The sequence below is a fragment of the Typha latifolia genome, chromosome 12, assembly GCF_019914945.1.
Source record: "Typha latifolia isolate L0001 chromosome 12, TyphaL0001v2, whole genome shotgun sequence".
NCBI classification, from domain to species: domain Eukaryota; kingdom Viridiplantae; phylum Streptophyta; class Magnoliopsida; order Poales; family Typhaceae; genus Typha; species Typha latifolia.
The window spans coordinates 10,337,386-10,365,285 of NC_133097.1; the positions used below are offsets into that span (position 1 = coordinate 10,337,386).

General features: G+C 38.1%; 8 protein-coding genes, 1 long non-coding RNA gene and 1 other non-coding gene across 18 annotated transcripts; 4 read left to right on the forward strand and 6 right to left on the reverse strand.

Moving 5' to 3' along the window:
- Window positions 1-562: 562 nt before the first annotated feature.
- On the forward strand, window positions 563-3,078 carry LOC140798461 (cyclin-U1-1). Its single transcript, XM_073152295.1, has 3 exons — window positions 563-965; window positions 1,940-2,431; window positions 2,654-3,078. The coding sequence occupies exons 2-3, from the start codon at window positions 2,055-2,057 to the stop codon at window positions 2,934-2,936; spliced, it is 660 nt and encodes a 219-aa protein (XP_073008396.1). The 5' UTR covers window positions 563-965; window positions 1,940-2,054; the 3' UTR covers window positions 2,937-3,078.
- Window positions 3,079-3,630: 552 nt separating this feature from the next.
- LOC140798462 (probable histone H2A.3) lies at window positions 3,631-4,382 on the forward strand. Its single transcript, XM_073152296.1, has 2 exons — window positions 3,631-3,921; window positions 4,064-4,382. The coding sequence occupies exons 1-2, from the start codon at window positions 3,733-3,735 to the stop codon at window positions 4,280-4,282; spliced, it is 408 nt and encodes a 135-aa protein (XP_073008397.1). The 5' UTR covers window positions 3,631-3,732; the 3' UTR covers window positions 4,283-4,382.
- Window positions 4,383-4,628: 246 nt separating this feature from the next.
- On the forward strand, window positions 4,629-4,712 carry TRNAL-CAA (transfer RNA leucine (anticodon CAA)). The gene has a single exon. It is a non-coding gene; the product is annotated as a tRNA-Leu (tRNA).
- Window positions 4,713-5,083: 371 nt separating this feature from the next.
- LOC140798440 (large ribosomal subunit protein uL24c-like) lies at window positions 5,084-7,279 on the reverse strand. Its single transcript, XM_073152268.1, has 4 exons — window positions 7,070-7,279; window positions 5,966-6,004; window positions 5,596-5,826; window positions 5,084-5,485 (listed from the first exon to the last, which is right to left on the reverse strand). The coding sequence occupies exons 1-4, from the start codon at window positions 7,169-7,171 to the stop codon at window positions 5,285-5,287; spliced, it is 573 nt and encodes a 190-aa protein (XP_073008369.1). The 5' UTR covers window positions 7,172-7,279; the 3' UTR covers window positions 5,084-5,284.
- Window positions 7,280-7,642: 363 nt separating this feature from the next.
- LOC140799256 (calcium/calmodulin-regulated receptor-like kinase 1) lies at window positions 7,643-12,655 on the reverse strand. Of its 6 annotated transcripts, XM_073153477.1 has the most exons (9): window positions 12,278-12,634; window positions 11,724-12,031; window positions 11,367-11,607; window positions 10,240-10,393; window positions 10,020-10,146; window positions 9,534-9,619; window positions 9,384-9,455; window positions 8,741-8,944; window positions 7,643-8,198 (listed from the first exon to the last, which is right to left on the reverse strand). In XM_073153477.1, exons 2-9 carry the CDS (start codon window positions 11,728-11,730, stop codon window positions 7,860-7,862), a joined length of 1,230 nt encoding a protein of 409 aa, XP_073009578.1. In that variant the 5' UTR covers window positions 11,731-12,031; window positions 12,278-12,634; the 3' UTR covers window positions 7,643-7,859. The 6 variants fall into 6 exon arrangements, with proteins under 6 accessions (XP_073009578.1, XP_073009579.1, XP_073009574.1 ...); XM_073153478.1 differs by lacking the exon at window positions 11,724-12,031 and having other exon boundaries at window positions 7,643-8,188; window positions 12,278-12,655; XM_073153473.1 differs by lacking the exon at window positions 11,724-12,031 and having other exon boundaries at window positions 12,278-12,639.
- Window positions 12,656-14,235: 1,580 nt separating this feature from the next.
- Window positions 14,236-15,227, reverse strand: LOC140799257 (dolichol-phosphate mannose synthase subunit 2). 2 transcript variants are annotated; one of them, XM_073153479.1, is made up of 3 exons: window positions 15,136-15,227; window positions 14,690-14,829; window positions 14,236-14,591 (listed from the first exon to the last, which is right to left on the reverse strand). In XM_073153479.1, the coding sequence occupies exons 2-3, from the start codon at window positions 14,777-14,779 to the stop codon at window positions 14,439-14,441; spliced, it is 243 nt and encodes an 80-aa protein (XP_073009580.1). In that variant the 5' UTR covers window positions 14,780-14,829; window positions 15,136-15,227; the 3' UTR covers window positions 14,236-14,438. The 2 variants fall into 2 exon arrangements, with proteins under 2 accessions (XP_073009580.1, XP_073009581.1); XM_073153480.1 differs by lacking the exon at window positions 15,136-15,227 and adding an exon at window positions 14,938-15,121.
- Window positions 15,228-15,570: 343 nt separating this feature from the next.
- On the reverse strand, window positions 15,571-17,261 carry LOC140799050 (organelle RRM domain-containing protein 2, mitochondrial-like). Its single transcript, XM_073153172.1, has 4 exons — window positions 17,069-17,261; window positions 16,093-16,161; window positions 15,899-16,005; window positions 15,571-15,824 (listed from the first exon to the last, which is right to left on the reverse strand). The coding sequence occupies exons 1-4, from the start codon at window positions 17,181-17,183 to the stop codon at window positions 15,711-15,713; spliced, it is 405 nt and encodes a 134-aa protein (XP_073009273.1). The 5' UTR covers window positions 17,184-17,261; the 3' UTR covers window positions 15,571-15,710.
- An 883-nt stretch (window positions 17,262-18,144) lies between these two features.
- LOC140799289 (beta-glucosidase 25) lies at window positions 18,145-22,213 on the forward strand. 2 transcript variants are annotated; one of them, XM_073153545.1, is made up of 13 exons: window positions 18,147-18,377; window positions 18,478-18,544; window positions 18,638-18,696; window positions 20,099-20,174; window positions 20,257-20,328; window positions 20,435-20,522; window positions 20,596-20,851; window positions 20,932-21,047; window positions 21,126-21,349; window positions 21,432-21,463; window positions 21,538-21,640; window positions 21,717-21,825; window positions 21,929-22,213. In XM_073153545.1, exons 1-13 carry the CDS (start codon window positions 18,255-18,257, stop codon window positions 22,140-22,142), a joined length of 1,539 nt encoding a protein of 512 aa, XP_073009646.1. In that variant the 5' UTR covers window positions 18,147-18,254; the 3' UTR covers window positions 22,143-22,213. The 2 variants fall into 2 exon arrangements, with proteins under 2 accessions (XP_073009647.1, XP_073009646.1); XM_073153546.1 differs by lacking the exon at window positions 20,099-20,174 and having other exon boundaries at window positions 18,145-18,377; window positions 20,229-20,328.
- On the reverse strand, window positions 19,286-22,722 carry LOC140799290 (uncharacterized). Its single transcript, XR_012110973.1, has 3 exons — window positions 22,563-22,722; window positions 19,766-19,810; window positions 19,286-19,647 (listed from the first exon to the last, which is right to left on the reverse strand). It is a non-coding gene; the product is annotated as an uncharacterized lncRNA (long non-coding RNA).
- Window positions 22,723-23,945: 1,223 nt separating this feature from the next.
- LOC140798554 (uncharacterized) lies at window positions 23,946-26,791 on the reverse strand. Of its 2 annotated transcripts, none has more exons than XM_073152420.1 (4): window positions 26,300-26,791; window positions 24,821-24,965; window positions 24,567-24,660; window positions 23,946-24,467 (listed from the first exon to the last, which is right to left on the reverse strand). In XM_073152420.1, the coding sequence occupies exons 1-4, from the start codon at window positions 26,698-26,700 to the stop codon at window positions 24,148-24,150; spliced, it is 960 nt and encodes a 319-aa protein (XP_073008521.1). In that variant the 5' UTR covers window positions 26,701-26,791; the 3' UTR covers window positions 23,946-24,147. The 2 variants fall into 2 exon arrangements, with proteins under 2 accessions (XP_073008521.1, XP_073008520.1); XM_073152419.1 differs by having other exon boundaries at window positions 23,946-24,470; window positions 26,300-26,778.
- Window positions 26,792-27,900: the final 1,109 nt, after the last annotated feature.

Sequence of the window (27,900 nt, forward strand, 5' to 3'; positions counted from 1 at the left end):
TGTATGGATATAATAACGTAAACCATGAAGAAAGCTTGATGGTGGGATAAAGGTGCTGTTCAAATATAAATTATTCATTTCGTACGGCTTATAATAGTTATGCGAGGACGAGGAGAAATTAACTCTTATTATAGATCTGGATTGTGCGTGGGAAATAAGAATCCAATGGGCTGCCCGCTGGGGCTGAGGCTGGGCCATATCGCACGTGCATTTGTTCGGTGGATTGGCACGTGCTAGTTAGTGCCTTTGCCGCCTTCTATTATCAGTATAAAATTATGCAAATGCCCTTGGATCTTTTACAAAACTAATTTTATGTTTTATTTTTTAATGGAAAGCCCATAAGCACTTTTAACTGACCCAGGCTCGCCAAATTAATGGGCCAGGCCAGATTGGGTCCGAACTTAACAAATTAAATGCGCAATATTGTAAGGAGCCTTGGGCCTTGGCCCAATAAATAACACAATAAGATAAGCACGTAATGAATGAGTAGGTGGCTATTAATTGTTCAAATAGTTTTGACTAAATTTGGTTGGGTACTTTCGAAATGGAGGGAGGGCTTAATTGCATTCGTAACTACGACGTCGACTCGTACGTGACTTGTGTGCATTTTCCCAGACGTGCATTAGCGTATGATCAGTATATTATTACTCAGAGCTCCCATTTTACTCTGTTAGGGTCTTTTTCTTTTCTCTCCTTTGAGGAGTCTCTCTTGCCAACATTGGGGCTTGGAGTTGGAGGAGGGAATAGGTCTCCCTCTATTTTTTTCCCTTTCCCTTTCCTTCTCTCTCATTCTCTTCTTTTCTTATTCTTTTCATCTTTCCTCCCCCTTTTCTTCTTTGTTTGTGTGCAAACAGTGGAGTCCAACGAGAGGCCTAGTCAACCTTTTGCCCATCTCCTCCATCATCGTCTCTTTCGCATGGGCATGACATGAAGTCTGCTCCTCATAGCACATTGACACCAGAGAGGTTTAAGTCTATCCAACTTCACCTCCCTCTAACTCCATACTAGTCTTAGGGTGGGGTAGTGGACGAAGGTTGGCGGGAGGCCCCCTCTTTCATCTTTTCCATTAGTACAGACCGACTTCTAGGGTAGGTTTTGGGTGGCTATAGATTTGAGTTTTCTCCTTGCATTATCGTCTCAGCGGGTGGTTTACGAGTCTTATCCTCTTCCCTCTTCTTCTTTTGAAGATTTTTTTATGTTTCTATTATTTATTACTTTTATACTACAGTAAGATGGTAAATATATGGTTGTGCATGTCCGGAGCAACAAAGCTACTGGACATCAGGTACTTTTTGATCCTGTATTTCTGAATCCAAATCTATTATTAGTCCTTTCTTTTTTGTTACTTTGATCTAGCTCTTTCTTATATCTCTCTCCTTTTCTATTTGCACTAGTTAATAGTCCAACTTTGGGTCAGGCCAAGTTTGTTGGCAGTGTGCAAGGTTGACCCGACCGGACATATATATGGACATCGCAATTGGGTGTCATGTCCATCGTAAGTTTGTAACTCAAACCATCATCTATCACCATCTTATTATCAGAACCTTATCTCCTCTTTTGCCTCTATTATCCTACAGACATATAAAGAGAAGCCTCTCAGGCGTGTAGGCCTATCATGTTCACGTATCCACTGGATAACGTATCCCATCCACCCGTATTAAACCCATATCCTCTCACTCCTGTAATTCTAAAATACAGTACTCAATTCTTTGTGCAAATCATTACTTACATTAAGACCCCTCATCATGAAATATTTGCAAAAGAATACATCCTCTTAATTTACAGAGTATATCTATATATATATATATATATATATATATGGTATATTGTGTGATTCTTATTTCCTCTCTGTCTCTCCACGATGGTAGCAATACTACTTAAAACGAGAAATTTTATAAGTCTACGTGGATATTTACTTCTTTTCCAAATATAATTAAAGGGGGTGGCGATTTGCAAATATGTTTTATAAAAGAGCGCGTGAAGTTAACGGTGACTTCGATATCATAAAGCGATGACGAGATAGAGAGAGGCGAGGGACTACTTGTTATTTCTAGATGTATAACGGCCGCGAATCGGCGGAGGAGCCACCGCCGCCGCCTCACGAGCTGGCGATGTTGGCGCACGTGCTCGAGCGACTGGTAGCTCGGAATGATCGGATCGAGGCGGAGGAGCCGGATTGGGCGGCAGAGGCTGGATTGCGGCGCCGCGGCTTGGCCGCTTTCCGGTCGGCTCGGGCGCCGAGCATCGCGGTGGGGAAGTATCTGGAGAGGATCCAACGGTACACGGGGATGGATCCGTCTTGCTTCGTGGTGGCTTTCGTGTACATCGATCGGACGGCCCACCGGCACCCGGCTTCTCTGGTGATGTCGTTCAACGTCCACCGTCTAATCCTTACAAGCCTCCTGATCGCCTCCAAGGTCCTCGACGACACGTATGCTCTCGATTATTATTCTCCCTTCCCCCTTTCTTTCTTTATCAGTCCTCGCGTGGTCATTAATGGATTTCAAATTAAATCAAAACCTTATATTATTCTTTAATTTCCAGCCAGTCAAGGTCTGCCAATTGCCTGAGTGTAGCAAATTAAGTCTTACGTACATTACCTATGATCGATCCTTTCTCTGGCCGCTTGCTCATATCTCTCTATATATTACAGGCATCATAATAATGCATTCTTCGCTAGAGTGGGAGGGGTGAGTAATGCAGAGCTCAACAAATTGGAGCTGGAGCTGCTCTTCTTGCTGGACTTTGAAGTTGCGGTTAGCTCTCGCGTCTTTGAGAGCTACTGCTTGCACATGGAGAAGGAAATGTTATGGAGTGGGCCCAAACAAATTCCGATCATCAAGTCTCTCTCAGCCATCGACGCAGAGCTCGACAGGCGAGCAAACATCTCAAGACGGCATTCTTCATCGCCTCCCCGCCATTCCATAACTTATTGATTCAATTATACCAAGAGTACCGTTGGTGGCAAAACAACTGTAGATATGTAGGAAAAGGGGAGTCGAGGGGAGAGAGATGAGATTGCGACGACTCCATCTATATATATATATATATATGGCTACGGCCTATGGCTGATGAAAACCACTGTCTACTTGATCTTATCTGAAAGAAATGATCTATATTAGCGTAGATTTCAGAGTAATTTTAGGAGATGGAATTTCTACTGAAAGTTGGGTATCAGATTAATTCGTACGAGGAGCTACAAAAACGGGCTAGGTGGGCCGCATAGATGGGCCTGAATCAGAGGGATAGCATTTCTTGGACATCTAATTAAAAGAGAACCCACACAACACAAAGAAGAAAACTTAAATAATTTGATGACGGAAAAGATAAGAGAATTGATATTAAAAAAAAAAAAAAAGGTAAACTACATAGTGGGGTCAAGGCATATAACACAACAATGATAGGCATCAGATAAGAAGGCGATAGCAACTTTGTGAACAGATGGGCCCGTGTCCGTGATTATATCCATATATCTCCATGTATATTAGCGAGAACCAAAGAACTGCATCCGACCGTTCAATAGAAATCAGATCAACGGTCAGAGATGGAGATCCGTGTGCTGCTCGTTCATTGGCCAAACGAAACCTCCCTCCCCTTCCCTCTTATCTATAAATATTAATCCGACGACAGATCGCAGTGAATCACAAATATCGAGCCCGAAGAATCCAGCGAGATCGCGTCTTTCGATCAGCAACAAATCTTTCTCCCCTCTTAGATTTCGCCGACGAAGCCATGGCCGGAAGGGGAAAGGCGATCGGATCCGCCGCGTCAAAGAAAGCCGTATCGAGGAGCAGCAAGGCCGGGCTCCAATTTCCAGTCGGAAGGATCGCGCGGTTCCTCAAGGCCGGCAAGTACGCTGAGCGCGTCGGTGCCGGAGCTCCGGTTTACCTTGCCGCCGTCCTCGAGTACCTCGCCGCTGAGGTATGCTAGATCTGTTTATTCACCTATACTTTGGTTTATAATCTGTGTAGTCTTAGAGTTGAATTTAACCTCTTATTTTGCTCAAGGTTTTAAAATTTTAGTGGATTTCTTTGCCTAATACATTTGATGAACAATGTCTCAGGTTCTTGAGCTCGCTGGAAACGCAGCAAGGGACAACAAGAAGACTCGGATAGTCCCAAGACACATCCAGTTGGCGGTGAGGAACGATGAGGAGTTATCCAAGCTTTTGGGAGCGGTCACAATCGCCAATGGTGGTGTGATGCCAAACATTCACAACCTTCTCCTACCGAAGAAGGCAGGCACTGCCTCATCCAAGGCTACCGCTGGAGATGATGACTAGGAATTTTTTTTTTCCCCTTTGTACCCCATATTTCAAATTTGACCTCTTCCTCTTTGTAGACTAAATTTGTCGAGCAATGAAATATCTTTTGCTGTTTCAACAGTCTCTTCTATTTTGTTAGCTTCTTTACATTAATTGAAAGTCAACCTATGAGTGCCCGCATGATGAAATCAAAATGGATAATTACTCTCCAGAGTAGCTATTCGCAACTATTATAAAAGTCAAACGCTTGATTATGTTGTATTGCTATCGACCTTTTTGTAGTCCGACTGCATTTGTTAAAGTGAATGATTAAAATACCATAATAAGATGATCATTATTAATCACATGTTGTTTTAATAACACAGTCAGGATGGCCGAGTGGTCTAAGGCGCCAGACTCAAGTTCTGGTCCTCGTGAGAGGGCGTGGGTTCAAATCCCACTTCTGACACTTTCTTTCATTTTTATTTAATCACGAATTTTTTTTCTTTTTGTCCATACCATTTTACTTAATTGCTTATCTACATTAATCTTATATTTGATAATATATATATATATATATATATATATATATATACAGCTTCATTTTTATGACTACTTACAACTGTAAATAGTCCATTCGAAGTACTGTACTTTTCTCTTTCTGTTCGTAGCAAATGATACAATCAAATGATCAATTAGCTATACTTTTTCATACATTTAGTAAAGTTGTAATTCCTAGTCGCAGAGCTTAATGCCATCAATGGCCCTTCACATCTCTAGTAATTTAGCTGGTGCTTAAAGAATAGCATTGCTGCGATTAACTGTCACGCATCACAAATATGAATTAAATAGTAGCAAGCATTTCCATTCAACAGAGAAAAAAAGAAATGCTTTGTTGATGTCAAAAGATCAACAAAAAGCAGAAATATAGCAGCGACAACAATGATTCTTTAAACATGAGAGGAAGGGGCAAGAACATAGAATATATGTAATGAAGTGAATGAAAACATAAACGACGAAGTCAGCTCTGGCTATTCTATGTTAAGATGATTTGGCTTCCTTGTTCTCCTTTCTTTCTTTAATCGCCCTCTTCCAGTTCTCTGCACTGTCAATAATTTCACCAGTCTTAATGAGGTAACGGACCCTGCTGCCATCCTCAAGGATCTTATGCCCCACTCGGCTTGCTACATTCTGTTCCTTTGAGTAAAGCATCATGTTTGAGCTGTGAATAGGTGCTTCAATCTATTTACGGAACATTTATGGATGTTTAAGCTATCAGTACAGAACAAAAGAAAATGTAGTTGAGGTAAATTGGTTGTTCTTGTATCAGAATTGGAGAAAAGAATGCCCACCTTCACAATTTGACCTGGCTCACCCTGTTCTCGGCTTTTCATGTGCTTTGTCTTTAAATTCATGTCCTTTACTATCACAGTGCTGTTATGCTTGAAGATTTGAGTTATTTCTCCCACTTTTCCTTTCTCACGACCTGCAATAATCTTTACCGTGTCCCCAACCTTTACATGCATCTTATGGAGCACAGGTAAGCTGTTCGGTTTACATTCCTTACGCTCCCATCGCTTAAGCTAAGATACATAGAAGCATCCATGGATGTAAACACATGTGTGCATGTCTAATAAAAGTTTGTTAAGTACCATAATAGGCAATGCATTTAGAAATTAGAAAAAGTTTCTCATACAAAGTAGAAGAAAGTAGAATACTGACCCTCATTACTACTGGACATGGCTTATCCAGAAATTTGATCTGCAGGTCAACATGCCACAGGTGTTAAGATACATATTATCATGTACTACAAGAGTTAACTAAGATATTAACATCATTATAACTACTCCAAACATATAGACTGAGAGGAGTTGGGAAGGAGCCCTTCATGTACTCTGAAATACGTTGACAAAAATTACTAGCTTAATAGCTCAACTGATAAGAAATAACCGGAAATGCAATATTCTCCTAATCACTACTAGGTCCAGTTGGTGAAACTAGAAGGTTGGCTCCATCAACTTAGGTATTATGCCATAGTGCTTCCTTTTCTTGTTTTTTTATTACCCATTTTAGTCCTAAGAAAATTTGGTATCATTTAACATTCTCATCATAAGAATCACTATTGCAAGTATACATTTCACTTAAGAAAATCTCCAAAGATTTAAAAGTAGAATGCCAATAAAAGTTACGGAAACAAAAACTAAGCAAGCATGATGACAGCATTTCATCTCTCCAAAACTGTAATTTGACAAGAAAAGATCACGAGAAAAGGAAGCAATGATGAATGCACTCGCCCTTTACCATCAACAAGTTTGAGGTACTTGTATGTGATTTGCGAGCATCATAGATCAATTTTCTATAAGCTCTGGTTGATGACTTGATTCTATCTTCATAATTTCTTTCTTCTCCTATTAAGATTGCTTATTCTCTGCAAAGGCAACTCTGGTATTAACTCATTACTTGCTGGAATTCTCAGGCATTTAGTTAAGAACAAGATTTTAGCCTACATAAGATAGAAATTTTCTTCTTGCAAAGGTATGCAAACTTTCAGCATCCTCAGTGATTATTCTTTTTCGAGAAAAGGAATCAATTTGCAATATACTGATAATTCCTTATCATAGGTAAGAATCAACCTATATACTATTATTTCCTCAGGTTAAACGAGAATTGAGAAGAAATGGGTCTAAATAAAACAACTAGAACGTAAGTATTGAACAACATTTACCCAGAAACCAAAATCGCTAAACCAACTCAGAATTTTGGCAAGTATTAAGGAATAAAATGGTAGAAACGAAAGGAGAAACGAAAAGGGAGAATAGGACAAACCGAGGAGGAGGGGAGGAGGGGAGCGAAGCGCTGCCCCAAGAAAGAATTAGAGGAGATGGAGAGGGAAGCCATCGAACTCTGGAGCACCGCCATTCCTGCCATCGAACTCTCTCTCTCTCTCTCTCTCTCTCTCTCTCCTCTCTCTCTCTCTCTCTCTCTCTCGTTTCGTTTCCGAATGGATAAAGCTCTCAAAAGCCTCGGGAGAATGGAGCTCACATGTGTGTCTTACATACCGTAAGGTTATATATGCATGCCAAGTTCGTACACTGTAGAAACCTATCCTGGCAATTTGTAGTTCTGTCCACTTGTTAGTAAATTAGTAAATTAATTTTAGGTTATTATTTAAAAAGTTTTATGCAGGAAGCTCCACCCAATTTTTTTTTCTTCTTTTGTTACAAAATACTTTTTTCTTTTGTCACAAGAATACAACTTCCACATGAATGAAGTGAAAGATCAAAGGAACAAAAAAAAACAAAACAATGGGATGAGAGTTCGTTCCTTTATAGAGGATTTTAGAATCCCATTTAGCTAATTTAAGATAATTTTACAAATGGTCCATAAGAAGATGCAAGCTATAAGTAAATGCTTTGTATTTCTAGTTACACAAAAGTCTCATCTTACAAAATAGAAATTATGGGACATTTTTGAGTCCCGATCAATCACTTGCATAGCCACAATAACCATTCTCCCCCTTATCCGTAGTATTCTAGATGTGATGAGCATAACTATCAACAGACTAAAGAATGATAAAGCAACAAAAGAGGCAAAAAAAAGAAGTAGATGAAGTTTGTCAAACATCTGGCATATCAGGCAAGCTCTCAATAGAGTCCTCTCTATGATGTTCATGGACTGAAGACTGATGATCTGAAGGATTTATATCTATGGATCCTTCTTCCGACGTGACAGGCAAGAACCTCCTGCCAAGATGCTTTCTGCTTTGCCTTCGTTTGATTATTAGGGACAGCACTTGAACTACATCTCTCATTGAAGGTCGTTTCCTGGATACTGGGTTGATACATTTGTGTGCTACTGCTGCTATGCCATTAAGTTCCTCAACGTCAAATGCACCATCTAGTTGGGAATCCACAATTTCCTCCCATCCAATCCTTCCCTCAGTACCTATTGCAGCCTATTTCACAAGTTAGTTTTGATTATTTTATCAGCATGGCAAATTGAAATGGACTTCGAATAGATAAATGTTCTGATAATTTATAAAGCTGACAAAGGAACAAGAATCAGTCTAACAGAGAAAAAGATAATGTGAAACATTGCCCACAAAGCAATGTAACAGCTTGGGAGAAATGCTGTCAAGATTGATGGTTATATCTGAAAATGACAATCTACATAGAGCATGCAGTGTTGATTAAGATAAGATAATTTTGCTTGTTTTATGCATAGGAAAAAAGGCTGCAATGCTCTTTCATTTAGCCGTTTCCTGATTAATTATATATATATATACACACACACATATAAAGAGAGAGAGAGAGAGAGAGAGAGAGAGAGTACATTAGTATCATCAAATCCTAGTGGAAGGTATATGCAGTTGGCTACTAGCCTTTTGAGAAGAAACAGGAGCTTTATGAGGTAAAAGTTGATTAGACAATGCACCTCAGAAATTCCAACTGTAATATCCACATACAAACTAAACAAAGGTGAGTATAGGGATTTTACCAGCTCAACATAATCCATGAGTCCCTGTTGAGGGTTTCTGCCAGCAATCAATTCGAAAAGCAAAACACCAAAGCTGTAGACATCGCTTTTCTTTGTAAAGGACCTTGATGATACATACTCAGGATCAAGATAGCCAAAAGTTCCCCTGACATTAGATACGTGATGGTCAACCATTTCTTCCCTTGAGAGACCAAAGTCAGCAACCTGGCTAAAGAATGTTTCTTCAGTATTTGAGTCAAGCAATGAAAAGGATGCAAATTGTCAACATGATCATTGCAAACGGAAATTTATTCTTCCTACAAAGATATTGCCAGTTGGGGTTGTCAACACTTGATCAAAAGCACCGATACAGTTAGAAAGATTCATGAAAACAGGGTCCTACAACTGTGTAAGAAAGTAGAATCTGTCATCGCAACACCTTATCCTACAGTCAGGAAAACTTAAACTTTCCATAAATCATGAAATTGCCCCTCAAATGGGTAGAGTAAATGAGTTTGGGATGCCAGGCTAGAATAATGATTACGTATATTCATGGCATAGTCTGCAAGAATGTTCAGAAAAGAATCTCAAGTGCCATGATTATGAGGACCATGACCAGTTAGCTGGTGCATTATGGAGCCAAGATGCACTACAGTTTACATACTCTTGCCCTCATGGAATGGTCCAGCAATATGTTGGCAGATTTGATGTCACGATGCACCACTGGTGGGACAGCCTGAAATAACGCAAAACCATATGAAGAAAATTGCCAATACAGAGGATTTTTCTGTAAAGCATAAAAAAGGGATCTTACACCATCATGGAGGTACTCCAAACCTCTCGCAACATCTAGAGCTATGTTGACCCGCAAATACCAGCTCAGTGGCTCCTTATTTTCGCCTGCTTGATTTAATCATCAATTGATGTCACGGAAGTAAAGTAAAGATTTGGAAGAAGGTTAAATTTTGCTAGTAGCTCATTTTATGATTCAAATTACACTATACTGAGTTAAGGACCAGAGGGTCAGCACTATAGATATCTATAGAAGAATAACAAGGTCTTGACTCTCAAATCCTAACTATTTGGGAGCAGATTATGTATTTCTCTGCCGCCCTTTTCTCTAGCAAGTCCCTCTAGCTAGCATGACTCTAAACACCACATATATTTTAATTAAACTGCAAATTTTGATCATCAACAATAACAGGAATATATGATCTTCAAACACAAGCTTTAAAGCTCCGCATCAAGATGTAGTTCATTAGTCGCCGAGTTTAAAGAATCAAATGCAGCAAAAACATACCGTATAGGTGAGAAGAAAGGCTCCCATTAGTCATGTATGCATATATTAACATATTCTTCCCCTTTTCAGAACAATAGCCCACTAAGTTCACAAGATTCCTGTGGTGTAATCTCCCAAGAAGTAGAACCTGTAGAAATAAAGGAAAACTTCCTAATCCGCACAGCTGAAATTTCTGTAACAGTCAAATGAAGAGATGGAAATAGAAAATGATTAAACTTACCTCAGCTTGAAACTCTTTCTCACCTTGCTTAGAATCAGTATCAAGCACTTTAACAGCTACAGTCTCACCAAACGGCATCTGAGCTTTATAAACTGGACCGAATGCCCCCTGACCTATTAATGTTGTAAAATTACCAGTTGCCTTCTGCAAATCCCTAATAGTAGACCAACATTAAGGATGGGAATACAATTTATTCAAACAGACTACAAGTAAGATGTAAATAAACAGGGGAAGGATATTGTCAAATTAGTTCAAAACAATCAGTAACAGTGCTCCAACAGCATATGACCAGGTTTATTAGTACCTAAATAGAATTTGTCAAGGACTTCTGATCTCAAAAGGAATTATTTTATGAGCATCAATCAATGCCAATGGACAGATATGGTAGATTCTCGAATAACTAGATCCTGATCCCATAGATAGTTATCAAAAATAAAAATGAACTATATGAGCGTAAAGAATCTCCAGGGAAGTTTTTCATTATTGAAAGATGCAAAAATCATAAATAGGTTGTCCTTGTCCATCAGTTTTAAATTCTGAATGAACTAGCTAGTAATAAATATATTAACTTGAATTCCTTCAATCTTTCATCATATAGCATACTTTCTACTCTGCCAGCCACTTCCAAGCAAAATGTATCCCATGGAAACAAAGTAAGAAAGTCTTGGACCCATTTCCTTCATCCTTTCCTACTACAGGCTACAGAAGGCTCCTGCTTTTAGATAATGAGAAACTGTAGGAATCCTCAGTTTGAAAAAGAAGAAGAAGAAAACCAATCAAAATAATAAGTTCAAGTGACTTTCTGCAAGAAGCTCAGCGGAGTCAGGTTTACATCCTAAAACCTTGAACAATTCAGTGAAACTTGGGAACCTTCATCAGTGCAACAATCAACTAGATCTAAATAGACAAGCAGGTTATATCTACAATATCTTGCCAGCAATCACATAAGAAAACGTATAGATAATCAAAGCTGTAATAAGCAATACCAGCAGACTATTCATTAGCAAAGTACATCATCCTCAAGGTCACAAGATTAAACTATTTGCTAATGAATCATTGCAAGCAAGGAGATCACCAGATTAAAGCATTGATCGGTGAAAGAATAAATATAGCACAAGTGATCATACTTGTAAGAATATCTGAGTATTCCAGATAATGAAACAACGCTCTTCCTCTTAGGCCCTTTCAGCCAGAGAGATGTGGCATGCTCTTCAGAAATTTCAGGAGAGTTCTGTCCTGCAGTTGAATCTGAAAGTTCTGTACAAGTATCGACACCATTAATGCGGAGAGGGATTCCTGATGTTCGCTGCAAACTGTTGCTCCTTATTTGTGCTTGCTTCCTACGTAACCTAATGAAGAACAGCACTCCTGCAGCCAAAAGCAACCCAATCACCACGCCAATCGTCACCCCTATGATCAAAACCCATGGCACTCCTTTCATTTCCTCAAAAGACCTCCAGTGCTAGCAATTGGGCAGTACCTACCCCCCATGAGAGTTCCTCAGGAAAGAGATCCCCAGCTTGACCCAATCAACTGAAATGGTGGCCAGTTAACATCCCATGATCCTATCTAGGTTGAATAAAATGGAAGGTCAGATATCACAATGGTATCCTTGTGCATTGACCACGAACAAGTCTCGATTGGATAGCCAATTCAACAGGGTCAACATCAAATGGCCCAGCTCCAGAAATGAAACTAATAAGATACATCAACTCCCCATTCTGAAGGCAACGAAGGAGACGCCGCATGAAATCAAAGCTCTGCTATCATCCTTCGGTTTCATACCACAATACTATCAGATCAAAGATCAAAGGTTTATATCATGATAATAGAACAAAATAGGTTTCTGTAGCTGCAATTTACGACATGATGCAAATAACTAGCAAAAAGATAATTTACTATAATGACCGAAGAGAAACTAAGATTTATGCCAAAACCAAAATACAACGAATCTTAGAATCGACTTAATAATACTAGAAAGGAAGTATAAATGTATAATGAAGACTGAAAGCCTTCGAAAGTCCTAACAAGTTCGTACCGATGCTGTCATCCGCTAGGGTTTTGCGTGATATCTTGGCAATTACAATGTGGGAGGAATGAGGAGGAGACGAGTTAAATCTTAAAATTAAAAGAAAAAAGTAAAGTAAAGTTAAAGAAAAGGAGGGATTCTTATTTATAAGAGTAAAGAAAAGTTGCAGTTGGGACATTATTCGAGAAAATAACATCGACTCATTTTTCCTATGGATATGTCTAATAACTATGAGATAATTAATTGCAATCGCTTATAAGAAGACTTCACATAATATTCTCAATGCGATTGTTCATTAAAACTGAGGCAATTGGTGCCTTTCTTTTTGTTTGTTGTGTGTGCATTGAAATAACTTTATTATGCATATGAATTTATTTATATTCTCTTTCACGCAAAGAATACTACTTGTAGGGGCCTACATTCTGGGCCACCATTGATGGGCTTTGAACCTTCAAGCTCGACCCCCCTTCTCTCTAGCCCGATAAGGCCATAACGTGGCATAAAACCATTGGAAAGTTGGCAGTTCATGTTGGACGTGGCATAAAACTTTCTATTTAAAAAAAAAATATTTGTATAACTAATACCTAAAAAGTTTTGCTGCCTCATAATTTATGAATATTATAAATTGAACTAAATGCTGGCACTTGTTGCTCTTTAAGCCTCGCGTGGGCGCTCGACACATTACACACGATGGTCACCATCTTCGAGTGTGCAGCAGTGGTGGTCGTGATGGGCGCCCCAGAGCTGCCGTTTTTTTTTTTTTTTTTTTTTTTTTTTTAAATTTTAATCTTTGGATTCTGTGGGATCGCCGGCAGCATCTAGTCGTTCTACCTGCCGGAGACGTTCAACCAGCCGTATAGGAAGGTATTGCCATACGAATTGGGTATGCCTGAATTTTGTGGGCAAAGGGCGAAGGAAGCCGAGGAACTCCATAGATTTACCAGGGACTTACTTACATTAAAACTTTTTAACATTTTAATATTGACTGCACCACGCTTTTGAGATATTCATAACCTATTTACTGTCACTTAAATATTCAAGTACATAGGGTGACATTTTTTAGCAAGGAAAGAAACAGATAGTATTAGCAAATTAAAGCAACGACTAAGAATTAGATTAACATTACATAAAAAGTTTAAGGCCAGTGGAGGCCTTCTACCTCCTAGAACTTAACATTACATTAAAGGAAATACAAGAATCATATAAAAATTTGCCCCCCTTTTTTACCAAGCATCGAAACCAATTAGTACATCACATCAAGATCAAGACATGACCTTAAGTGTTAAGCATGACCACACCTGGTGTTGTGAACCTGGTAATCACCTGTTAAATTAAATGAAATATATAGATTGACTCTTAATCAGTATAATTCAGGTCCATCAATGAAGTACACAAACGTAACAGTTATTATTCCTATTTACTATGTAATTCATCTTTTCAGCAACACTGAAATGTTCGCTTAGCCGCATCCATCTAAAAGCTCAAATCAAGTTTCAAAATCCAAATTAGTCAAGAAGGGCAGTGGCGGTATGTATATGGTAATATTCCTGCATCATCTACTTGAGTTAAATCATGCACTTGCAAGAAATATTATGACATTCTCAAGAGTCAATATCAACCTATAACTAAAGACGTGGTGCCACCCTCAAGATCAGCCTTCACTGTACTCCATCCACACCTTTTCTGCTCCTTCCTATTTCACAATCCAGACTCCAGAATCCAAGAGTTCATCCTTTATCTATAGAACCTCTTTATGAACTTTTGCGCAAAGCAAATTATACAGGAGGTTTGAAACAAATCAGGTAATAAAGAAACTACACAATAAACACAGCCTCCTGATGATGGTAATACACAGGGTCAGTGTTTCTGCTTTCTCATAATCAGATCAAATTGTGATGAACACTCCTACATAATACTAAATTTAAATAGCAGGAAATGGCAGTCGCTATGTAACCTTCACTGAATCATAACAAAAAAACTAGTTCTATAATCAAGAGAAAAGAGGAAAAAGCTAAACGTGTTTTCAGAAAAAGAAGTTAGCTTGTTAGAATTGTTACATCCCATCTAAGCAGGCATGCACCATGTGTTCCATTTTGCAAAAACAGTGAATTACAATCAAAGTGGAAAAGGAAAAGAAGAAAGACGCAATCAATTAAGATGAACGATCAGATCAAGCTTTCTTTTTCTTCGACTTTAGCATCACAAAGCCAATAAACACACATAAGAAACTGAGTAGTGAGACACCAGCAAATACGGGTATAAAGATTGCATATTCTTGTGGCAGGAAGTACTTGTGTATGAAGTGATCGCTATCCACAAATGGCTGGAGGAAAGAAAAACAAATTATAAAGTTTCATAATTTAGAAAAGAACAATGGCAATCAGGCACATCAATATAGAAGAGCACTCCAAAATAACTGACCAGAATGACGACCCAGAAGGTATAATAGGTGAAAATTGACAAACTAATCGCAGATAGCATGAAGCCAACTGCCTTATCTGCCAACTCCATTTCTCAATATAGAACTTCCTTTATTTCTCACAATTTGACCACGATCACGCCTGCTTGAAACCCAGAAACTTAATCAATCTAAAGCCAGAGATAGCATCTATTATGATAGTCTACTGAAGCAAAGTAATCGTTCCACTCCATAAAGGTATGATCTTTACAATGAGATTCTATCACACTCCTCCTATAACTCAGTTATGCTTATGCTCCAACAGAATTCTTGGGTGAAGCAACAGGATAGTGGATTAGATAAGTTTCTTGACGATAATATCACGAGAAAATTATGAGAAGTAAAAAAACCCAAGTAGTACGAGAAAAAAGACCCATAAAAGAAACGAGGACGAAGAAGAAAGGAGAACCTGGAAGGGAGATCGCAGAAGGTTAGGGCAGAACGGAGAGAAACCTATAATATGGAATGTGCAGAAGAGAATTGGGGAATTAAACGGGTACGCTTCGATGCGGGTATGAAGGAAGTGAAACCGAGTCCGCTAATATTAATAAATACATAGTTAATAGTATATTATCCGCCATGATTCGGATCGGGTTTAGTTTTCTCTACCCGGCCCATTCAGCCCAATCCATCCTAAGCAAGGCGTAGGCCAACCCGGCCCGGTGCAACCCCTATGACTGGAGTAAAGAAAATTCTCTTGCTACGGATTAAAGGAAGACAATGTTTGAAGAACACAATAGAATGTGGTCTATTATGAGTTGCAAAAACCTGCCTCAAAATTTCACAACGAATGCTTACACGTCAAAAAGTTCACAATGCCCACTGGCATATGAGATTCTGATCATCACAAGAATGAGACACTTTTTCATATTAACATAATCAAGTAAAATCCTCGAGGTACAACAACAAAAGGCTTTGTTCACACTTTTTTTGGGCTAACATTTCAAGCACCTAAGAAGTAGAGTATAAAATTTTCTTTGAGCTCTACTGAGAAGAAGGTGGAGACTCCCAAGACTGTGTTGATGGTGATGGTGGCTCAGGCTGCAATGGTGCTCGCGGTCTAGCATATTCGGCAAAGATAACCCACCCATCAAGGAACTGCAAGCAGAATTTTGAAGCAGTCAGAACACATGTATCATTAGCTCATCCTTAATAAGCTTCCTATAAAATACCTTGCCATCCATGCCCTCTATGCCTTTTGCAGCATCTTCAAGCGTAGCATACTTTACAAAACCAAAACCTTTAGAATATCCTGAAAGACGGTCTGTCACAACTCTAGCTGCAATATGCACATCAGCTGAAATAAGTGTCTTTCAAATGTAATATGTTGCACAAATGTGAAAAGAATCCACAATTAGTAAATTACCATAAACAACTTGCCCAAACTTTGCAAAAGCATCTCTAAGTCCCTCCGTTGTAGTGCGCTTGCTTAGTCCTGCAGATAAATTTATATCAGAAGAGAGAATACGATAAACGTGGAAAACAATAGATTGATACTGCCTTGTTTTCTTACAAATAAGAAAAATGAATACAAACACATTTCCGATCAAACGATAAGTAAAAACAAACCTACTTTTGGTTTGGATCAAAGAAAGAATGGTTATGATTGCCAGAAAGAGGTAAAGAAAAGTTGTAGTATGTGAGAGGGAGGGAGCATCGTAGTATTTAGTGGAGTCGTTGAAGATTTAAATTCGGTATGCTAGTGGAAATAATTAACTGGACCAGTGCACCATCATTTAACCAATACAGTAGTACAAGATGGAGATGTGATAACAACAACAACAACAACAACAATTTAAGAATCTTTGATTCTTTTCTGCAATGTGCTACAATACTCAATTGGCATAACGATATCACACTCTTCTCATATTGGCACCATTTAACTTGTGATAACCATAGTTAAATAGTTCATACTCTTAAACCAATATTAGAAATCACAAATAGGTTTTCATGGATGGCATGTTTCTTAACAATAGATAATAAAAAAGATAACACCGACGAAGAGGTCTAGGCCATCCATAATTGAGATAATACGATGTTGGGGGAAGAACAGACGTCGGTTATTCCTCCATAAACTGTGCTCATCGGGCGAACACGAAAAAAACAACATTTCTTGAAACGCCAATCAACAATAGTTTTCCGATACGATTGCAAGGTCGTGACAACAGAAAGTAGGTTGCTTTCGCATACCCAAGTGGCCAAGTGGGAAAAACCTCTCTTTTCCACCATCTTGCCTCCAAAAATGGTAAAATGCTTTTCTTATGGTGCGAGAACAAGAGAGAAACATACAATCTTCCTAGGTTAAACGTCCAAAGATCAAAGGGATCAGACGTAGGACTAGCCTGAGACGAAGAGGTTCATGGACGGCTCCGCCTTCTGTGGAAATACGCCGATATTCGGAGATGTGAAGGTGGAAATGGAGAATAGCCGCCGGAATCCAGCCTTTGCTGCCGCCATATCACTCTCGCCCTTCTCCTCCCTCCTCCCCCTCTTTTTTCTCTCCTCGAACTCGAAGCCGCAAAAGACGGAGATGCCCCTGATTAAACACAAGAGGGAGTGAGTTATATGATTAATGGGATTAAATTGTCCTTTCAAGTAATGAAGATCTCAACTAATTTCCCATTGGCCAATTTTTAAGTCAGATTCTAAAACCGTTAAATTGAGTCGAGCCTAATTTTAAAGTCAGATTGCCCGAACCAATGATTCGATAATGAGCTAATCGGATGAAATAACTTCACAAAACTCTACCATAATTAAATTTACAAATGTATAGAAATAAATGAGGCTTAAATTGAGTAAAATAGAAAAACACACACACACACACACACACTACTTTGACACGTTCCAATAAAATAAAATAAAATAAAATAAAATAAAATAAAATAAAATAAAATAAAATAAAATAAAATAAAATAAAATAAAATAAATGCTGGGATGGCGAACTATACTATTCATGCTTATGCCTAATCAAATAGTCATGTAACCACCAACACTATCTTTTACTAAAGTAATTAGGGTAATAGTCTTTGTGAGACATACTAGAAGAAAACTAAATTAAAAGCATAAAACTAGAATGGGATTCTCCAATCTCCATGCCCATTGCTGTGGAAGGGGACGTCTCTCTCTGATAACAACCAATATGATGTTCCCCCGAAGGTATAATTCAGTAAACAAACGTGCAAGCATTAAGCTCTTTTGTGTATATAGAGCTATGAATATATGAAATAGTTATTGGTGTGATACCCTCCTCTTCATCATTCTTCCATCGCTTTGGATATTGTTCATTTTGTCACATCTTTGGAGTTTTAGTTTTCTTTCCTTCATCAAACACCCAAGCCATCACCATCTCTTCACCTAATTTGAGTTCAACAAGTCATTTGCTTAGCCACAACGCATATATAGCTATAAAGGTACCTGCACCTGCAACTCACACTTAAGAACATTACATCCTAACAAGTATAGAATCCTATGCCTTGATACACTTTCATTAACTGAAGAACCTGCTGCAAGAATCTAGAGAGCCCAGCCATGCCTTTCATAGCAGCAGCAGCAGTCCTTCTTCTCCTCAGCTTCGTTACAGCTACCGAGGCTTTAAGTAGAGTCAACTTTCCGGCTGGTTTCGTCTTCGGCACGGCGTCTTCGGCATATCAGGTGTGAATTTACAAACAATTTTATTGCTTTTAATCTTCTTAATTATACTTTGCTTTCTGAGTTTGAATTCTAATATATGTTAGTGTTGATTGAATTCCAGTATGAAGGAGCTGTGAACGAGGGGAGACGAGGAGATAGCATATGGGATACTTTTGCAAGAAGACCAGGTGTGCCAAAGATGAGTTACAATTTTAGAGAGTTGGCAACCTTATAATATAAACGTATATTAATGCAACTATGATATGTCTTTGGGTACGTAGGGAGGATTTTGGATTTCAGCAATGCAGATGTTGCAGTCGATCAGTTTCATCGGTATAAGGTAAGTTGTGATTCTTGTAGAGTATCCAATGCCACAAACATTTTGTTTCTCTAGTTACTGATTAATTAGCTGTTAATTTTTAGTATCGTTATATTAAGATTAGCATTAATAGATACAAATCTAAGGTTGCTTTTGTGTCCGTTGCTAGCTATGAACGACTAAGATGGAACTTGTTCTTGTCTCGCTTTTTTTATTTTCTTCTAAAACTAGCTTCTTAACTGTCACCTTAATACATGCATGATCATAATTTGCCGTAATCAATCATCCGATCGATAAAGTCTAAGCTGTTAGACTTGGACACATGTGAGGATAGATAAGATAGGATATAGAAGCACGTTCATAGGAGAAGAAGAATAAGACAAGATATATACACGTCGAGCTCTCATATGGAGATTCTTTCTTATCTTCCACATCTCTTGGTCGACCATGAATGCAACTCTATAAACTATACAATTCAATGGACTTGAGATGAGACTGCCAGCAAAATATAAGACCTTCCAATGTTTTTTATTTTATTTTTTAAATGTGACCCTTTTGTAAGGTCAAGTCAATGGTTTTTTAGGAGAAAACTTCATTTGACTCCTTGTAATAATTACAAGTGGCAACTCATTAAATAATCACATATACATTGCATTTAGATGATCTTAAACATCCAGCGCAACAACCGTACTTTACTATTGACCAGAATGGCAGCCATTCACTTATACAATGTTCTTAATAAGACTTTGAGAAGCTGACAGATGAGTAGTACCAGTACAATCAGAAATAACTAGAGTTGTTTCTGGCATTAATGCTCAACTCTTTATTGCAAGCTAAGTTTGTGTCTATTCTAACTGCACTTTTAAGTGGTTGGAGATATAAACCTCCCTTCTTCAGTAGCACGCCAATTTTGAGTGCTATAGGAGTATCCTTCTTCATGAATAATATGGATTAACAGAGCATTCCTTTTCCCTGCAAAGAGGAAAAGGATTAAAAAGTATCTTACATATGCAGCTTTCTGCTTAATCTAGACAAAACTGGAACCTATAGAATCATCTAACTAGCATTTCTTTTCATCTACTAATAGCACCTTAGTTATAGTAAAGTCCAACATCTTCCGCTCAACTGCACTTCCCTGCATAAAAAGTTACTAATTGTTGATTAAAGCAAGTAACAATCAATTTCAAAAATGGCAAAAGAATATACAACCAAGATACATTATTTATACATGCACGCATGATGCATACATAAGCATCCTTATATACATCTATTAGAGCATGAATCCCCTCATGAGAAACACGCACCATACTGGACCTAGGAACAAGCAAATTTTAGTACTTCACTTCCTCCAGCAATATAAACAGTTGATGAAATATGTTAAAACCATCTATCTAGTTTAAGAGGCACTATTCTTGATCTACAGACTGATGTGAACTTGATGAAGGAGATGGGCATGGATGCATACAGGTTTTCTATTTCGTGGTCACGGATCTTCCCGAGTATGAACCAATGGTTTTACAAACAAATATTCTCTTTCACTTTCCACCTTCCAGGTGATCAGTCACATAATTCCACTTGCAGATGGAACTGGAGAGCCAAATCCAGAAGGAATACGCCACTACAACAGCCTCATAGATGCATTGATAGGCAAAGGTCATCTACATGTAACCTTTCTCTTAAGAGTGTCAGCTGTATAATCATTGAGGTTACTAATGTATGTGATGTGTGGTTCATGTACTGTGTTTTTCTTGTCTCTCAGGCATAGAGCCATACATTACACTCTATCACTGGGATCTTCCACAGGCACTGGAAAACAAATATGGTGGCTGGTTGAGCAGACAAATAGTGTAAGGATAACAATAACAGAACCATTGATCAATTCAACTGATAATATAATAGTAAAAGCTCCCTATAATGCAGTGAGGACTTTGATCTTTATGCCTATACTTGCTTCAAAGCTTTTGGAGATCGAGTAAAGCACTGGATAACTTTCAATGAGCCTCATGGGTTCTCGATTCAAGGTTATGACATTGGCATCCAAGCTCCGGGAAGGTGCTCTATATTATCTCACTTGTTATGTAGAGAGGGTAAATCATCAACTGAACCATACATTGTTGCTCACAATATCCTCTTATCTCATGCCAAAGCATTCCATACTTACAAGCTTCATTTTAAGGTAATCCACTCTAGAGAATGATTCCTATTGGGTATTGCTAAAAACAGCAATCGTAACATGTTCCATCTACTGAGTTGTAGGACAAACAAAGAGGTGCTGTTGGAATTGCCCTAGACTCCAAATGGTATGAACCAATATCTGATGCAGATGAAGACATTGAAGCAGCTCAGAGAGCAATGGATTTTGAACTTGGATGGTAATATAATTCCTCATTCACCTGATCAGATAACGCTGGTATTTTGATTGTGAAACTTAATGGCAAAACTGCAAGCAGGTTCCTGGACCCCCTAATCTTCGGGCAATATCCTATGTCAATGCAAAATCTTGTGGGTGACAGGCTACCCCAGTTTTCAACTGAGGCATCAAATCTATTAGTTGGTTCATTGGATTTTGTAGGCATAAACCACTACACAACATTATATGCAAGGAATGATCGAACCAAAATAAGGAAGTTTCTAATGGGCGATGCTTCAGCTGATGTGGATGTTATAACCACTCGTAAAACTCGATAACAGAAAGATACTTTAAATTAATCCTTTCTTATTATGATCATTAATTACTTTATTTCATGCTCTAACAGCTTTTAAACATGGAGAGAGAATCGGAGAAAGTGTATGTTGCAACAACTACATTTCAAGGCTTCAAAATTACTTTTCACTCACTAAGCTCTGTTATGCTACTTTCAGGCAGCATCTCACTGGTTGCACATAGTCCCATGGGGTATCCGAAAATTAATGAGATATGTCAAGGAGAAATATGGAAATCCATTGACTATCATAACAGAAAATGGTAAGGACGATCTTGCAAAATCGAGCTAATTGTTTAAAATTTCAGAGGGCTTTACAGAACAGATAATGTGCCACAGGTATGGATGACGCAAACAAACCATTTGCCAAATTAGAGAAAATGTTAAAGGATGACAAGAGGATACAGTATCATAATGACTACCTTTCAAACTTGCACTCTGCAATAAGGCAAGATTTCAGCTTCAGTGCAGAGATTACATTGGTACTTAATTCTCTTTTCAGCTGCATTCCTTTGCCCTAACTAGAGATCTTCTTAATTGAGTCAATGCAGGGAGGATGGATGTAACGTGCACGGTTATTTTGTGTGGTCACTACTTGATAACTGGGAATGGAACTCAGGATATATGGTGAGGTTTGGTCTCTATTATGTAGACTACAAAAACAACCTTACAAGGATACCAAAAGCATCTTCTCAGTGGTTCAGAAAATTTCTTGAGAATACTAGCAGCTCCTCTACAGATTCATTTACAAAATCCTTGAACTAGATTACAGAATCTAACTTGTTTAGAAATTTGTTAAAATGCATGTCCATCTCTGTATTCATTGCAAATCACAATCAGGCAAATAGCTGGAAATAATTCCTATTTGAGAATAGCGATAAAATAATGTGCACCGCCACTCTAATAACATCCTTAACAAGATTCTATAATTAATTTGATGAGTCAAATAGGAGATGAAAATTTGAAGGGAAAAAGTTGATCAAGCTTTAGATTCCAACAGATTTGTTAGCCAACGGCTTTGGTACCATCAAATCACAAATTTTCTCCCAGTTATCCAAAAAACTACAACAGACTTAATCCAAACACAAAATTTTCGTCCCTTACCGTGCTCCAAAATCCAATTTTGAGGAGACACAAACAGTTCAAATCCGGGATAGAAGTGAGACGAATCAAGGAAATGGGTACCTGAGTAAAACCCCTTTAAGCTCCTGCTTTCTTCGATTTTAATGGCGACATCGCGAGCCACAACCACCGGTGTTCTCGGCTGTCGCATCCCGCCGAGTTGTGCTCCTCGATGGCTCAATAGAAAGACGATTTAGCACGGACTGGGCCCACGGGATGCAGTAGGCCCATCCTACCATTTTGTTTTAGAGTAATGATTAGATACTAACCAATTAGTTATTTAAAATAATTTTATCTCATAATAAGTTAAAGGCTATATAAGATATTTTACACATGTGACTAAATTAATGGATAAAAAAATGTAGAATTTAAGTATTTCCTTACTGTGAGTTGTCAATTTCGACCAATTTATTATTATTTTTTATTTTTTATAAAAAAAATGGATAGCTAAAAGAGAAATAAAATATAATTAATTTATTCTTACGATTTAGAAAAGTGACCGATACTTCTAGTAGTTTTGGTTAATTTTATTTAGTATTATTTAATTTTAACTGTTCAATTAAGAGAGAAAAATTAATAGTTATTATTGAATCATTTGGTTTGTTGTAAGACTATGCAATTATGCAATTAAGCCTCGCTAGACGCTACTATGATCACCTACAGACAATGTTTATATTTTGAGATAGCTCCCCTTTTAACCCCAGTGGACTACCATCTTTTTTCGTAATAACCCCCTAAAATATATTTTTAGTACATAATAACTTCCTAAACTATTGAAATTACCTTACCTCACCCTTTACATTAGGCTTATGTTAACTATTTACATCTATAAATTATCATGTGATAATCACATAATAAAAATAAAATATATTTACCATTTATATATACGTACAAGTCGCGTGCTATTTAGATAGAGTTTTATATTAACCAAAATTGAAGAGCAATTTAGTTATTTTTTAACTCTGTCTATGACGTTAAAAGATAAAATATTTTTGATAGTTGAGAGGAGTTATATTTTTCAGGTTATTATTTTTTGGTATTACTTATTTGCTCGTTTCTATATATATATATATATATATATATATATATATATATATATATATATATATATATATATATATATATATATATATATATATATATATATATATCTATCTATAAATTGTTTAAACGTGATTGGAACTGCACTCGCTTGAAATTTGAAATGAGAGAGACGGTAATAGCTTCCAAGTAGTCTTTGTCGTGCAAAATTTTATAAGCCTAGACACAGATGAAATCAGTATCATGTGATAACAAAGCATTGCAAAATCATGTGGAGTGACAGGCAACAATAAATAAGCAAAACAAAGGTCACAAATACTTACCGATTTATGTCCTCACAAAAACAATATCTGCTATTACTTATTTATAACAAACCAAGAAAAGACAATTAATGATTCCAACAGATCAGGAATGAAACTTGTTTTGCATATATAGCATAATTTGATCATTTCCATTCTGGACCATGTTATGTTCCATAAAATTCTTATAAGGTTATACAAACATATCAACAGGATGCACAAGAGTTTGAAGTTTGTTTTTCTCGACAGATTATACAACCCCATACCATTAGTTTATATACAAGACCCAGATATGAAATCCTCTTCACTTATCCTCTCTTCACCAGAACCACCATGATCACTGCTATAGCCAACCCTATGAAGGATGTCCCGAGGGCAACATCTACGTAGGAATTAGATGTGCTACTGTCTGATTTTGAGTTAGTGCTGTGAGCCTCTCCCGAGGTACCAAAAAAATCTTGAAGGAAGCTGGATAGATTGCCTACCATCTCCATCACTTTCTTCTGGATGTTATCAACAAAGTTCTTAAAACTTGAGCTTCTGAATGTGTCTGCAGAAGGATCATCAGAGTTCTCCGCAGATCCCTCTGAGAGTGCACTCTCGGAGACAGATTCAATTAAAACTGCATCTGCTTTAGAAGGCAACCACAGCAAGGATACCAAAGATTAATCATTGATAAAATAATCACCAGAAAAAGAAATGCCACTCGGAGTTTACTAGTTCTTACTCGACTGGTGGTTCCTGTAGAATTCTATAACCTTCTCATTTTGCATTACAGCATCCCAGACGTTCTTATCAGACGCAAGTGAAGCAACAACATTCTGCATAGAGGATAACTCTTATGTTCAGTGAGAAGGAACTCCAATTTCAGTATGAAGGATATGCCCGTGTGAGGTAGGAAATCATGCATCGGTTCGCATATATGAAGCTTATGTCAATGCAACAGATAGTAAGATACAGATTCAGTAGAATCCATGAAACCTGAGCCTCAGAGCTTCCTTGAAGCAAGGAAAACGCCTGAACAACATGCCTAGGCATTACGGAAATGACTGATGCACTTTCAAGAGTGTTCTGGCCCTCGCCATGCTTCCCGGGAACCTCATCAACAGGTTCAGAGAAGTATACCCTAAAAAGTGTCATCTTATCAGTAAATTAATATATAACACATACAAATGATAAAGCAGAAATTTCCCTTCAAGTTGATAATTCTACACCTAAAAATCCACAATCATCAACATGACAAAAAATTAGATAGTTTACTTGAGCATTGATTACACAAGTAAGATATACCATGTCCGTATGAGCCAAAGTTGCAAAACAAACAAGCGAACCATTAATAAGATATATTCTGTGGATATACTGACACTGTCATATATGTTAACAAGGAAAAGTCAAAGAAATTGCAGTCCTGAAATAAGACTTGGATATAAATTATCACATTCTTCAAGCAAAATCTTCGATGTAACTAAAATACGATAATGCAAAATATATTGTTGTTTAGGTATACATATATATAAGAACATATGCAAATTATATGTAAATTGCATACCTTGAAGGCTTTAACTAGAGTGTAACCGAGCCTAGCTCTGATCAAACTTGAATTGAAAATAATTTTCAGCCTAAATTTGTAATTACAAACTTGAATTAAAATTATTTCAATTCATGCCAATTTCAAACTAATTTTGAGCTCGAGCTAAGCCGGAGCCTAAAAGAGGCGATCAATAAGCAATTTCAAGCCTTAATCACCTCAAGCCAAATTTTGAGCCTAATCAAGGTTAAATTAAATTGAGCTTGATTGAGACTTGAAACAAGCTTAAAATAAGGCCTAATTCAAAAATATAAATTATATTCATGTATTTATAAAAGATATGATAGAATCAGAATTTATATATATATATATTATAATTATTTCGAACCTACTTGATTGAGCCGGCTTGTGATCAAGCTCAGGCCTTATCGAGCCAGCTTGATTATTTTGTCAGCCCTACCTTTTTTAACACACAGTATCCTTATTTTCAATATTTATTTGTATCATCATATCTGTGTGGCCGTATCACAAAAATGTTTACATGCTCCGTAGCATATTTGTAACAACAAATTCTACTCGCAGACATGACTAACATTCAAAAATTGCAAAAAGTATTTTCGCTTCTTCCAAAATATCCACTTGTTAATCCACTGTTGAAAGCAAACGAATTAAGAAGTTGAACCTATCTGTGCCAGAACTTCCTATTGATTCAACCAGCAACCACTTCTTTTAACCAATTAAGAATTAGCAATTCGCTGGCCCTTAGATACCATTGAAAGGAGCATCCATTCTTGAGTAATCAAAGGATTACCAAAAAAATTATTGATCAAATAATTGGAAATTAATATATACCAACCAAAACCACATCAAAATTTTCCATCACCTGGACAAACATATAAATAAATCTGAATGGAAATTAGGGGGCAAATTACTTGTCGAGGGCGTCTTTGAGATCGGAGGTCGCCTCCTTGGCCTCTTCTAGTGTAGGTACAGGTCCGAACACGAGTCTCGGAGCCGATGTCATCAAATCAAAGGATCCCTCCTCCTCTTCCTCCCATCCAGCGAACTCCCAGTCATCGACCTCCCACGACGGGCACTGCGATGCCGGAGGAACCACCGTCGCCTCGTTCCGGCTCTTCTTGCCGGATAGAAGCGAGATCGATGATCCTCCTCCTTCCACCGGCGCCGTCGTTGCGGCGGGTATGGTAGCTGTGGCCGGTCTGGAGGATCTCCGGCTGACTGCAGCCGCGGCGTTGCTTGCGAAGGCAACGCCGGAGCGGTAGCCGCCGATCGAGGCGGCCTTCGCCACGGTTCTCATGGCTCCTCCTCCCATCTCTCCCCTCTCTACCTCTCGCGAAGCTTATCCTAAGAACCAGAGATAGGAATAAAGGACAAGGTCTTCTCGAGAGAAGCGAGATTGGGAAGCTACGTGGATTCTTATTGATAAGGGACCAGAAATTAGACCAAAGGAGTTGACCATTGGTTTTAGTTCGTTGGAGCATGTGGTTTTTGTTTTATGGGTCAAATTTGAGGTTTGAGTTGGGTCAGTAGTCAGCCAAGAAAAAGAAAAGAAAAATAAAACGGAATTTTATTTCTTAAGATTAAATTATATTTCTAATTTTGATATATTAAAATCCTCCAATTTGCACTTGGATGTTTCAGGTAACACCGATTCTCAAAAATTTTAAATACGATTCATTAATAAATAATATTAAAATTCTAATATTTTATGAAATTGATATCAGTTATTCTCAATAATTTATTTAAATAAAAATATGAATGAATATCTTAATGTCATAAACAGCATATCACTATATAATTGGCGGCCTCCAGATTGTTATTATTATAAAGTTACAAAGAAAAGGGAGACGTTGGTTTCTAGCTTCCCAGCACCAGCCCTAGCTCTGCTAGGGTTTGGCGTAGGATCTCCTCTTTCTATCAAAGGATATCTTCTCTCTCGTCGACCATTAGTGAAGCTTTCCTCACTCCCTTCTCTTAGCTGATGGGCTAGGGGAGGGGAGAACCTACTTCTCTCTTTTTCCATTACTTTCTCTTATTTTTCACCCTTTTCCCTTTCTCTCTTCTCCCCCCCTCTCTTTCCCTCTTTTCTCCGAGCTCTTTTCCTCTCACCATCATGCCGAAGCCGCTACTCACCGCAACCATTGCTGCCACTCTTATTCGGCGTTCTCTATCTCCAAAGACCCACTCGCCACTACCGCCCCTCTCTATCACCTTTGCTCTCCTTCTCCTCCTATCCCTTGACGAACTCGAGCTTTGCCACTACCCCTTCTTCGGATCTGAGCCTACTACGTTCCAAGCCCTTGCTACCTCCCTTGTCATGTTAGGATCTGACCAAAACCCCCTCGTCATTGCTGCTCTCCATCGTCACCTCTTTACCATCGCCACCACCCAAGCTTAGTCGCCATATTGCCATCGGTTCTCTGCCAGATCTATTGCTATTGTAGTAGCTCTACAGCCACAAACCCTCTCTAACTCAGTGGTGCTCTTAGCTGACAGGACCCACAACCATGCC

Excerpts from the sequence above, each read along its gene's own strand:
- LOC140798461 (XM_073152295.1), top strand. The coding sequence starts at position 2,055 with ATGTATAACGGCCGCGAATCGGCGGAGGAGCCACCGCCGCCGCCTCAC. Across the intron at positions 2,432-2,653 it reads TCCAAGGTCCTCGACGACAC|GCATCATAATAATGCATTCT; the intron begins GTATGCTCTCGA and ends TATATATTACAG.
- LOC140798462 (XM_073152296.1), top strand. The coding sequence starts at position 3,733 with ATGGCCGGAAGGGGAAAGGCGATCGGATCCGCCGCGTCAAAGAAAGCC. Across the intron at positions 3,922-4,063 it reads TCGAGTACCTCGCCGCTGAG|GTTCTTGAGCTCGCTGGAAA; the intron begins GTATGCTAGATC and ends ACAATGTCTCAG.
- LOC140798440 (XM_073152268.1), bottom strand. The coding sequence starts at position 7,171 with ATGGCAGGAATGGCGGTGCTCCAGAGTTCGATGGCTTCCCTCTCCATC. Across the intron at positions 6,005-7,069 it reads CCCTCCTCCCCTCCTCCTCG|ATCAAATTTCTGGATAAGCC; the intron begins GTTTGTCCTATT and ends GTTGACCTGCAG. Across the intron at positions 5,827-5,965 it reads CATGTCCAGTAGTAATGAGG|CTTAAGCGATGGGAGCGTAA; the intron begins GTCAGTATTCTA and ends TATGTATCTTAG.
- LOC140799256 (XM_073153473.1), bottom strand. The coding sequence starts at position 12,464 with ATGTTATTTTCTCGAATAATGTCCCAACTGCAACTTTTCTTTACTCTT. Across the intron at positions 8,945-9,383 it reads ACCATTCCATGAGGGCAAGA|GTTGCTGACTTTGGTCTCTC; the intron begins GTATGTAAACTG and ends TTCTTTAGCCAG. Across the intron at positions 8,199-8,740 it reads TCATGGATTATGTTGAGCTG|GCTGCAATAGGTACTGAGGG; the intron begins GTAAAATCCCTA and ends CTTGTGAAATAG.
- LOC140799257 (XM_073153479.1), bottom strand. The coding sequence starts at position 14,779 with ATGGAGTTGGCAGATAAGGCAGTTGGCTTCATGCTATCTGCGATTAGT. Across the intron at positions 14,592-14,689 it reads CCTTCTGGGTCGTCATTCTG|CCATTTGTGGATAGCGATCA; the intron begins GTCAGTTATTTT and ends TCTTTCCTCCAG.
- LOC140799050 (XM_073153172.1), bottom strand. The coding sequence starts at position 17,183 with ATGGCGGCAGCAAAGGCTGGATTCCGGCGGCTATTCTCCATTTCCACC. Across the intron at positions 16,162-17,068 it reads CATGAACCTCTTCGTCTCAG|GACTAAGCAAGCGCACTACA; the intron begins GCTAGTCCTACG and ends ATTTATCTGCAG. Across the intron at positions 15,825-15,898 it reads TAGAGGGCATGGATGGCAAG|TTCCTTGATGGGTGGGTTAT; the intron begins GTATTTTATAGG and ends TTCTGCTTGCAG.
- LOC140799289 (XM_073153545.1), top strand. The coding sequence starts at position 18,255 with ATGCCTTTCATAGCAGCAGCAGCAGTCCTTCTTCTCCTCAGCTTCGTT. Across the intron at positions 21,048-21,125 it reads ATGGATTTTGAACTTGGATG|GTTCCTGGACCCCCTAATCT; the intron begins GTAATATAATTC and ends AACTGCAAGCAG. Across the intron at positions 21,826-21,928 it reads AACTTGCACTCTGCAATAAG|GGAGGATGGATGTAACGTGC; the intron begins GCAAGATTTCAG and ends GAGTCAATGCAG.
- LOC140798554 (XM_073152419.1), bottom strand. The coding sequence starts at position 26,700 with ATGGGAGGAGGAGCCATGAGAACCGTGGCGAAGGCCGCCTCGATCGGC. Across the intron at positions 24,661-24,820 it reads AAGGAAGCTCTGAGGCTCAG|AATGTTGTTGCTTCACTTGC; the intron begins GTTTCATGGATT and ends TCCTCTATGCAG. Across the intron at positions 24,471-24,566 it reads CTACAGGAACCACCAGTCGA|CAGATGCAGTTTTAATTGAA; the intron begins GTAAGAACTAGT and ends TGCCTTCTAAAG.